Source organism: Parasteatoda tepidariorum, chromosome 2, assembly GCF_982258835.1.
Source record: "Parasteatoda tepidariorum strain Cologne lab strain chromosome 2, Ptep-v5.0, whole genome shotgun sequence".
Classification (NCBI taxonomy): Eukaryota; Metazoa; Arthropoda; class Arachnida; order Araneae; family Theridiidae; genus Parasteatoda; species Parasteatoda tepidariorum.
In genome coordinates, this window is record NC_141756.1 from 56,764,071 (window position 1) to 56,776,711 (window position 12,641).

At 26.3% G+C, this 12,641-nt stretch overlaps 1 protein-coding gene across 1 annotated transcript in view; it reads left to right on the top strand.

Moving 5' to 3' along the window:
• Positions 1-12,641, top strand: part of IA-2 (tyrosine phosphatase IA-2) — a 357,746-nt gene that overhangs the window by 220,836 nt on the left and 124,269 nt on the right. The window contains exon 13 of the mRNA XM_087157386.1: positions 2,806-2,873. Within this exon, the coding sequence (XP_087013512.1) occupies positions 2,806-2,873 (68 nt within the window). The remainder of the gene's footprint in view (positions 1-2,805; positions 2,874-12,641) is intronic.

The window sequence follows — 12,641 nt, forward strand, 5'->3', positions numbered from 1 at the left end:
TCTTTCAAAATTTGATAAAAAACAATGGATACCCAACTAAAGTAATAAAATTTTATATAAAATCATTGAATTAATCGTATATTTTTGTGGATATTTTTACAAAACATTTTTTTTTTGTTAATTTGCATAATTTTTCCATGTGCAAATCCATTTCGGGCAAATCCGTGGGTAAAATTGTTTGCTAAAAATTTCTTTATTAATTTATACAATTTTTCCATGTGAAAATCCATTTCGGGCAAATCCGTGGCTAAAATTATCTACTAAAATTTTTTTTCTTTGTTAATTTTTCCATGCACAAATCCATTTCAGGCAAATCCGTGTTCAAATTATCTATTACAATTTTTTTCTTTGATAATTTAATTAATTTTTCTATGTTGTAATCCGTATCGTGCAAATCCGCGGCTAAAATTATTTGCAAAAACAGGCAATTTATGTTTCTCTTTTCTATTTTATATGTTTTCTTAAATAAATATCTATCTTCTAAAACTATTTATGATCAATTTCTAAAATTATCCAGTATAATATTACCTTGCGCACATCCATTTCGGGCCCATCCTTGGTAACTAACAAATCAAAGCTCAGAATAACAAATCACTTCAGCAGTGCAGTAAGAACGACACTTTAAAACCCTCTTGTTACACTCAATTTGCGCTTTTGTTTTCATCTTTTGTTTTCATATTTTGTAATCTGGCAATCTTTCTGCGAAAACATTTTTAAATCATTCTTGAAAAATTTTCTGTCCATGTAAGTTGATCTGATTTTGCTACTCGCTTTATAGTCCCCTTTTTAATGTTTTTTTTCTTTTTCTTTCATTTTATTTTCTGTTTTTACATGTTACTTATTTTTACTTTTTGTGATCTATTTTATTTGTTGTTATTTTAACAAAAAAATTTTTGAGTGCTCCTCACACTATTGTATTAATATATTTTGCTTCGGCTTTATTGATACAATATCAGTAAGCACTCGGTTTTGCGGATATAATCGTGTGGGCTGAAGAAAAGATTATATTTTTTTTTCACGGTTTTTTTTCTCCAGTTTTTTAAATAAAATTTAACCTTTTTTTTTCTTTTTTTTTCATTTGTCTATTATTTTTCTTTGTTTTATTCTTCATTTTGAACATATATATATATATATATATATATATATATATATATATATATATATATATATATATATATATATATATATATATATATATATATATATATATATATATATATATATATATATATATATATATATATATATATATATATATATATATATATATATATATATATATATATATATATATATATATATATATATATATATATATATATATATATATATATATATATATTCAAGGACTCAAAAACAGGTGCCCATTTTTAAACTTATCAGACGTAAATGAAAAGAAGCAAAATTGATATGAAATCTAAAACGAGCGTTGAGCGATTGAGTATTGAACGATCTTTGAGCGCTTGAAACATGTCGACTATTACTTCCAATTCGTATATTTTTGAAGCGAATGAAGTTTTTAACCAAGTAATATATTACAGCTTCAGTTTCTTGGGATCATTTATTTAATACCTTGCGATAGTTACGAGGAAATAAAACTCACTTTTCAGGCAAGTAATTTGTTGTATGATACCCACTGGCGACACATAATTCCCCATTGTCAGGAGTTTGTTTTTCACTGATATTGGAATAATTGATAAGTAATTTAGTGATTTCTATCTTATTTGATAATAAAAGAAACTTTATTAGGAGTCTTATGTAAAATAAGAGAGAATTTTAATAAGAAAATATCTGTAAAAAAGGCAGGAAAAATATTCAAGATATATTTACAGAAATAAAGAGAGACTGACTCTGTAAATAATTTCCCCTCTTTTGCAAGGCTCAGCCTTCTAGCCTTGAAATCACGGTAACAATAAGTTTTGGGAAATACCAATCATTAAAACATAGTTAGAGCAAGAACAACCCGATCAGACTGGCATCTCTTAATGTGAAGAATTAAATCTCGGCTGAAACCAGTATTGGCGAAGACTCAACTCACCGCATTAATTCAGTGGCTGTTTACTTATAAAATAAACAGCAATACATTGAACTATAGATAAAAGAAATTTCACCTTTAAAATTATTTCTCTGCAAGAAAAACAACAAAAAAAAACGATGTTTTTCGTAACTTTGTTTAAAAAAAAAAAAAAAAAAGAGCTCGTTTATATGTATTTAAAGAAGAACTTACGAAATTTAGCTTGCTTATATCAGTACTTTTTAATGATTTTTTTTTTTTAAATTTTTTTTTTGCATTGTATGATTTTTATTAATATTATAAGATTATGATATTAACAGTAATATATTGAAATGTATAAAAGAAATTTCAACTTTAAAATGATTTCTCTTTAAAAAAAAAAAAAAAAACGGTGTTTTTCGTAACTTTGTTTAAAAAATACGAATGTATTTAAAATAGAACTCAAGTAATTTTGCTTGCTTTTATATCAGTATTTTTATTGATTTTTTGCAATGTATAATTTTTATTAATATTATAAGATTATAATATTAACAGTAATACATTGAAATATATAAAAGAAATTTCAACTTTAAAATGATTTTTCTTCAAAAAAAAATTTTTTTTTTCGTAACTTTCGAAAGTTCTTTTATATGTATTTAGAATAGAACTTACGTAATTTAGCTTGGTATTATATCAGTATTTTTAATGATTTTTTTGCATTGCATGATTTTTATTAATATTATAAGATTATGATATTGCAAATAGGAATAAATATTTATCAAATATTAAAAAATTTTATTTTTCATTTGTAGAAGAGCATTCTTCTCATCTTCGTGAATTAACTGGTTTGACAATAGAAGCAGCAGGCATCGGTGACAAAGTAAGTCTTCATAACAATTTTGATCTCTTAAAAACACGCACACACATGAGTATGTTTCTACAGGCATAAAAACGTATACAGATATAAGGAAAATGATTTTAATTGTAAATTATGTAAATTGACTCAGTGTTTTTAAGATAAATTTGCCGAATGTAACTAATAAAATGTTAAAACTGAATATAACGCTAAATTATTCAATGTTAGTGATAAAATCATTGATTAATTCCTAATATTTAAATTTTATGTTGATTCAAATCCTACTTTCTACATTATTAAAAAAGGTGATTTTGAAAAACTTATTTCAAAAGACACACACGAACATCTCAAAATTGGCTCGTATGTTGCCTTTTTTTACGTAATATTTTTATTACGACCCAACAAAAATTTTAATATAGAGACCTAAAAAACCGTCCTCAATGTAGGTTAATCATGGGCTTTTACAATTACGTGACTACCGATTCAAACTATATTAAACTCAAAATTGAAAATGAGTACTGTTTCAACTCTGTAAAATATTTTCGTGTATTTTAAATCATACATTACACCAAAGTAGTGCACCACTAAGTGTTCCATTACTCTAAGAATGTTCTTTTACTCTTGTAAAGAAGCCGCTACCTTCTTCCGTATTCAATAGCTCTAATATTTATAATTACATTAAGGTGAGATTTTCTTAAGAGTCTGTAAAGTTATATTGGTGATATAGAATATATAAAATAAGAATCCTTAACTTAGAAAGCATGTATACATTAATTCTTAAAAAATAAATTAGCTAGTAAATCAAGCATACGTATAGCACACAAAAAGAAGGGAAGATGAATCCAAAATAAGCTTACCAGAACGAAAAAAATTTTAAAAAAATAATACATGATAGAATTACTAAATACGGTTCATAGAGTTTTAAAAATTAAAATATTATTAATCTCATTTTTTATTTTTTTATATAACCGTCGTTCGGGTTTACGACTTCTAATGTTCAAATCCGTAGCCCTGTTATTTTGAACCCAATCCAGAAGACAAGTGAACTCCTGGCATTTTAAAGGTAACCTTTTGTTTTCGATGCATTTTAACGTCGAAGACTTCCACTAACTCACTCTAACTTGTATTCATATGTAAACAATCTACAAATAATATCAAAGCTCAGCGACATCAGTGCTTTTGTGAGAGAGAATAATTCTCGTTTGATGCGAATGAGTTATAAGTGTTATAAGTGTTAAATAAAAACATTATAAGTGTTTTTATTTAAATTTAACCCTTTAAATTGTATATGAATCTCGATTTATTTTTTAATCTGAAATAAATGTTCCTTCAGTTTTTCTTTAATTTGGCTAAAATTATATTATTGGGCATATTACACCACAATTTTTACCGTGAAGAAATGAGGGCGGATTGAGAGTTTACTATTATTTTCTTTTTCTTCCAGAATGCATAAATAAATTTTAATTTTTTTTTAAATTGCAATCTAACAGAAAAAATTTTACTCATTTGTTTAGAGAAGAACTACATTTTTTTTCACCTTTAAGACTTCATTTAAAAAAAAATCTATGCATGAATTCACTTATTTACGACGTATGCCGGAATTACGCAAGGGGCAATTTATCAGGTAATTTGATAACCCTAGTTCACCTTCCGAATTCCATTTTAAAGGGCTTAGAACATGAATTTTTTTAAATTGGATTTTGTTTCCATCAATCGTTAAATTACTCATCCAAAATCCCATTAGATTTATAAATGCGAATCTTGTGTTAAGTGAAAGAAATACTGTACAGATATAAAGCGCATTATAGCCATAGATAAGAAAATTGAAAAAGACGCCTTTAGCAATTTGCTATTAATGGAGTCAATTAAGCTAATTTAGGTATCATGTATATGAATTGGATGGGGAAGGGAAGTTTTGGATTTGATTTGTGAATAAGAGGGTGACATTGAAAGCTGAGCACCATTTTTACAAGAATCAATTTACTTTAACAAAATACAATTTATTTAATGCATTATTCCAATATATTGTGCTAAACTATTAAAAATATGAACTTAATTAAATGCAATGAAATAATTAGTGATGAATGGATTACTTTATATAAAAGTTAAATGTTTTAATTTTTGACGTTATCATTATACCTCCTGAAAAACAAATTTTAGAAGAAATTCTTTGAAAGAATCAAAGGGGAAGTTTTAGAATAATATTTGTCGTTGTCTGAAGCATGTTTTACAAAACTCATACTATTTAAGCTGTTGCTGCTGTTGAGGAAAAAAAATTTAGTCAGACTTAAAAAAAAAAATTTTAAATTTACCGTACTTCTGGCTCTATAAGAACACCAAAAAGAACGATAATTTTTACCAAAAAGCTTTGGTAACGATAATGGTAAAATTACAATAAAAAAATTATAATATGCGTTCAAATTTAGTAAATGTGAAAAAAGTTGATAATTTTATCATCATACCTTAAAGCATGACTTAAATTTTATTTTATTAAGTTTAGTATTTTTACCAAATGTGTGGTGATAAGAACTATAATTTTTAAAACTAGGATTTCTGATAAACTGTTATAATATGAACAAAAAAAAACTGAAAAATTAATGGTTTAAAAACCGTATATTTTGGTTTTATAACAACAAATATGATTTCTTTTACCAAAAATGTTTTTATCTTCCATTACGGAAAATTCACCAGAATTGTTTTCTGTGTTTAAAAATGTTACGTTCAAAACGTCAATATCATAATAATAATAAGTTTAAAAATGTCAGTGGATGTCTTTTTTAGCTTCATTTTTCATACTTTCATTTACGTTACTTGTGAAAAACACATTTTCATAACCATGCAAATATGCTTGCATCTCTGCCACCAGGAATTTTTTGACTAATTTTATTAACACCGCAGGCTATTTATTTTAAATAACTAAACAATTTTTCTCTAAATTAAAGTTTAAATGTTCCAGCATAGATTGCTTGCAAATTGTGTATTTGCCACAACTTTACAAAAAAAAAAAACAAAAAAATGGTGAATTTCATATTTTTGAAATGGTTATACATGAAATGTTTTTTTTTCAATAAGTTTATATGTTTTAAGCAATAAGTTTATATGTTTTTATTTTTATTTTTGATAACATCGGAAATAAATTTACTTTGAATTAGTTTTATAATTCACCTCTATAGAATATTACATATAAGTACATTTCACTATGTACTTTTCCTGAAATTCAAAGAAAATACCTTAGAATCTTCAGAAATATGATTCTGCAAATGTTAGAAAACAACATTTAATGTTATTTTTTTAACACTTATCTACATACATTAAAATATTTTGTAATTTGTATGCAAAAGGTTTAAAATTTTATTTTCCGCAGAAATATTTTTTCGTTATTCACAAATGTAAGAACCTTAATTTACTTACTCACTTTTACAAGCTTTATGCTGGTATTGCATACGTAGAAAGTATAAGTCAAACTATAAATTGAACAACATGGATATTCTTTTATAGATACGGATTATTTAAAATCCAGTTAAGTGCAAAAAAGATTAATATTTTCACTCAGAGAGTTTTTCCTTTTCTTCTTCATTCTATTTTACTTTTGTTTCTTTTTTTCACAATATCTTTGATTTTACAGCTTTTTTTATCAATATGCATAACGACTAAATGTACTTTCCTGTTCAGTCTCTCTATTAAAAAATTGTAAGAACTCTCGCTGATGTTTTGGTTGTTCAACTCAACATTTGTTTCATTGCATGAAAAATTAAAAGACTTATAAACCATAAATTAGGAAGGTTTGTTGAAAACACAAAGTACAATGAAATAAAGAAATTAACATTTTGAAAATTGGTTAAACTTGAAGGAAACATCATACAAACTCTACAAACCACTCCATAGATCACCCAGTTGAAATTAGACATGCTTTTAAGACCATGTGTATTTATGAACGTAGCTTAAGCCTTTATTTGGAATTCCAATTTTTCGAAGGTAATTGCAATTTTAGGCGCTTCGAAATTCTTTTCACTTTTTCTTCTCTACGTCACATTTAGTTTTTCTGTCATAAATTTGTAAGACTTAAATTCGATGAAATAAAAAAAAAATAATGCGAGTGGATTATTGGTTTAAAGATTATCAACTTTTAAACTTGAATAAAAGCAAAATTCCGATCACAGAGATACAGAAATACACAAATTCCGATCACAGAAATACAGCTACAGATATGACATTTGACGTGCTGAACGGGTAATTTTCAATCATAAACTAAACACAAGTTTGTTTGTTTTTTTCGAATTTGAATTTGATTGAAAGTTGTTTGAAATTTCTGGAGTCTTTTAGTAATCGCAAATTAATCACGATTATCGAAAAATGCTTGTTAAAAATTCGCTTTGTAGCTTTAAAAAATAGTTAAATGCAAAAAAAAAATCTAAGTACTATTATCTAATTATTTAAGCATTTGAAAAGAAAAAAATATATTTTAGGAAATATGTTTGATTTATTAAATCAACTTATGAAGCAAGCACAGTAAATAGAGTTGAGATATTAAAGTTTGTATTTGATCTACAAGTTGTTAATAAATGGTTCGATTTTTTCGTAAAATAAATATACTCCAAAGATATTCTAATTAAGTCTTTATCTAAAGTCTTTAATGAAATAAGTTTTACTTATACTTAAGGGGAAAAAAATTACTTCATCGTGCTTAAAATAGCAACAAATACTTTATTCTTTGATATTTATTAAACTATAATTAATTTTTAATGGGATATAATCTTTTATTATTTGCTGATCTATTGATAAATAGTGTTTGTTATTCATATCTATTTTCAACATAAGAGTAAATATTAAGTTCTGAGTATAAATATACAAAGTACTGAGAAGCTGTAATTCTTTAAAAGCTCACATAAAACCACATTAAAAGTAAATTTATTTCTGCTCTAATAGCTAATTATTTCTTCAATCCTTTGACAGAAATAGGTTCTTAAGTTAATAATGCGACATCAACATATTATAAAGCTTCTTATTAATTAAATTTCGTAGAAAATTTTGTCATTAAGAGAGTATTTCTGTCAATATATAATAGTGAACGAATTTAATACATTATTTGGATCTAAATTATTCATTTAGACAATGTCTCCGTATGCACATTTTGTCATTTTTAACTTTGACAAAATCTTTGAGCTTCCTAAAATCTGAAAGTTGATTAATTAAGTGCGGGGAAAAAGTCAAAGGAAAGAAAAAAGATATAGTTTATCAGCCTTATTTTCACCGAAAAGAAAGCATTTAAATATGTTAAGATGCTTAGTATTTTTTTTAAAAATAATGATTTATTAACAAAGTACAAAACATTCCCTCTGTCGTTAAACAAACTCAATGAATCGAAAATTTAAATAATAAATGCTTTTAAAACAATTAATTACGCTACTCCAAAAAAATTTTTAATCATCATTTGATTATTTTTATAAATCAATTTTTTTTTAAAATTAATTCATAGAACAGAGATTATTAGTTTTGTTGCTTTTGTATCAAATCTCGTATTGTTCACAAGCCACAATACTCTCAAACATCGAATTTCGTAAGCAATTTTTTTTTAAATTTCAATATTTATACATGGAGAAAACACTGTGGTAGAACGACCGCACGGTATGGTAATGAAAGTTCCAACAAAAGAACCAAAATTGTGAGTAATAAAAGCGAAGTAATAAAAGTATTTAAACCATTCATTTTGTAATATTTTCCTTCATATGGTAATGGCTTAATGGAAATTCTAGTTATCAAAATTATTGCTCCTATCACTACTCCAAAATTATTGCTCCATATGTACACTGTTAGACATTTCGAGGAAAAATGATGAAATAACAATTTATTGAATGGTTATTTAATAAATTGTTATTTCATCAATCAAACTTAACAGTTTGATTATCATTTTATTTACGGTAATTTGACTATTTTGATTAAATATGGTAAATATTTAATCAAAATAGTCAAATTACCGTAAATAAAATGATAATCAAACTGTTAAGTTTGAGAAAAACTGTTTATTGACTGAGTTCACCTAATACGGTTAAACAACCAGAATTTTATCTCACCAATTAGAACCACCTAATGAAGCTACTTAGTTCTATGCAACGGCGTACATATCATAGCCAAGCTGGCTTATCTGTCAGTGTCATGACGGGCAGAACTGGAGTTCGAATCCTAGTGGTGACACCGCAGTATTTCTTCAATTTCCTTCACCACATGGAGAATTTCCAGGGTCCGGCACTCTCTAATTACCACCACCTTACCAAAAACCGAGCTCCTGTGCCTAGTTAGATACTTATTTTTTTTACGTTTTTGAAAAATGCTAGTTGTAAATGGTTAAAAAATCGCATAGTTTTATATTCATCGTTTTATAACCATACTTTTTGTAAATGGTTTCAAAACCGTGAAGGAAAAAATTTTTCTTTATTGTAAACTTTACGGTTAATCGGATGAACAGACAGCTGCCATTTATTTTACCATAATTTAGAATGAAAATTTTAACAGTGTAGTAAAAAATTCAAAACTAAAAAATAAATTTAACCGGTTAAATGGTTTTCATGCCATGGTCTAGAGTATCATGTGAAGAACTTACCAAATTCTACTACATTTATAAAACTTTATCGCATATTTTAGAACTATATTTTATAGCCAAAACCATTATCAAAACACTTCGGAAGAAATTAGGCGTTCTTATAGAGTCGGAAACACGGTAAATTTTGACATATTCTGGTAGTTCTGACCACACTTTTTTCTCAGTGTAACAATGCATTAGTTTTTGCACAATTTTTTCATTAAACTTGTAAATTACGCAAAAAATTCAACCTTCCATAAAATAATGACGCATTTCTCACACCTGAGAGAACATTCTAATTAAAACGTCATTTCTACCTAAATGAACACGTGATAACACCGGAAGCGTGCTTTAGAAATTCATTCAGACATCCGTTCACCCCTTTTCTAAGAAGTGAATTAGCATTCCATACCTTTTAAATTCATAAGCGAATGAGGACTTCGAGGGCAACGGGAAAGGGAACTTTGTCAAAACGGCGCGTAAAAACTTTTTGAAAACTTCGAACGTGGAACTGACATGAATATAATTAATGTGTGATTCATGAAAACTTGAACAATGAACTCCCATTCCTTTGCCAGATATGCTCAAGCATCCCAGGACACATTTTCTTGAGAGAATAAAGGGACTCCCAAAGGGTATTAATAGAATTATTTTCTGAGTGAATTAGTTTGAACTGAAGGGCAGGCGATCAATTCATTAAAGTCTAAAAAAATATTTTTTTTTACCGAGATTCGTTATCCCTCTTCCTTACATTCTTCAAATATATTTTTTTATTCATTTTAATTTTCATTCCACAAAAACCAGAACTTATTTTTTGAATATTTCTCATTCAAGTTTACTGAAAACTTTTAAAGGAAATAAGTTGGCACTTTTTTTTCCAAACTTCAAAAAAAAAATAATAATAATCTTTATGGGTTTAGCCTAAAAAGTAAAGCTTTCATATAAAATATAGATTATTAAAAATAATCCAAGATCATAAATATCTTAAACCTCAACAACTTCTAAATTATTTAATAACTTTGATTAAGTTAAAAAACTTGAACCATAGTTTAGGTTACTTGAAAAATAATCTACCAAGTTGGTAGAAAATAAAATTAAACTATTTATTTGCTTTTAAGCAGTTTTTTTTTTATTTTTTCGTTTTCTCTATCTCTTTGGAGACTTGTTTACAGCTTACTTTTTACACGCTTATAAGCAACGTTATTTTTTATGTAAAAACTAGTTTCACTCCCACATCATAATCTACAAAGATATATCATGTATTTGTGATAGTAGTATTTATTAATTAATAACTGAGAAGTATTAAATAATAAGTTTTTAAATAAACCATTCATGAAAGCAACTCAGCATTAGAAATTGTTGATTCGACATGTTGTGAAATAAAATGCAATTCTACTTCTAAACTTACTTAGTATGTTTATCAACAAGAAAACAAACCATAACCGCAGCATTCGCGCGATCAGTCGACTCTGGAATTCGAGCATGTGTCACTTCAATTGAAAACGAGCTCTTTGTCTACTGAGCTAGCACAGCTCTAGTGTCTCATTTCGAAGAAAAATCTTAAAGTAACAGTATTAACTGTTTTTTCTTAGGTATCTTACTTATTTGAATAATATGTATAATAACGATTTAAGTTTAAAACTGTAGTAGCCCAACAGTATAAAATGTTTGGCAACTTATCAAAAAATTATATCTAAGGAAATATATTAATCAGGTAGAGTATAAATTTGGGCAATAAATTCGAAGTGCAGTTTTGCTTAGACGATGTTAAAAACAATAAAGCAATTTCTACAAATAAGAGCAAGAAAAGAAAATATTCGTAAAATAATTTCAAAAAGGCAAGGGTTTCATCGGACAGTTTTAATCAAAAAGCAGAGTGGACTACAAAACAGCATAAAACGTATTTTATATATATATATATATATATATATATATATATATATATATATATATATATATATATATATATATATATATATATATATATATATATATATATATATATATATATATATATATATATATATGGGTTGTGTATACCCATTCACATATATATATATCTGTTACGCTTTGAAAGCCTAAACATTGTAAGTTCGTAGTGTGGCCGGTGCTTCTTGAAAAAGATACAGGAAAATACAGGAATCATAATATAATTTTATTAAAGTAAGGGCCAGAGCCCCAGACAACCTTACATGCTGGTGGATAGGTATAGAATAGCACATTTGACCTTGGAAAGAGGGTTTTTATATCTTTCTGGACAATATATTTAAATGTTAATAGGTCTCAGTAGCGTGGGACTGATCAATTTCCCAAGCTGCTAAAGCCACATCATCACATTTTTAGAGATAATTAGATCAATATTATTACTTTCTTGTGGGAAAGGTTTTTAAACGTTTGCGCGTTAGATAAATGCTCTATTTAAGGATTATATTTAATATATAATTCTTTTAACATTACATAATATTCCCCCCCTCTGAAGAAAGGTCTGATCAATATGCTAGCCTATTGGTCAGAACTTCCCCCTTCACGCGATTTCAAATTAAAATTTATTATTTTTGGTATATTGTCCAATATTATACATTTATAAGTAAAGTATTACAACAACAACATTTATATAAAAGTAACTAAATATTTCTGCATAACTTTGAATAACAATAATTAATAACTTTATAATAATTAATAATGATTATGTACATTTTTCCTTTTCCTGTTGAAAAGAATAAAAAATATCAAAACAACTCTAGAATATCTAAAACAAAATATACCATGACATATCTAAAATAAAAATAAATCAAACCAAACTTTCACAACTTTTGAAAAGTTCTTCTCTTGAAATAAACTGGATCCATTGTTCAGGCCTAAATTTATTAAGTTATTCATCCATTTAAGAAGAAAAAAAAGTTAATGTTCTCAATCATCATTGTTTCATTTTCGAAACAATTATTATTCATGAAGTCATTTAAATTCACTTATCATTTACACAGTTTTTCTTACTTTCTCATTAGTAATTATGTATTTTCACAAATATTGTGTAGAATTATTCACAACATATGACATACACTTGAAGAAATCAATACAAATAAAATAATACAAATAATATAAGTAATCTAATTTAAAATGTTTACTTTTCCACATGATAATTAAGTTCTTCGATAGCATAAAAATTTACATACAAAGTGCATTATAAATCTTTGTAGAAAATGGTATGCTTTATT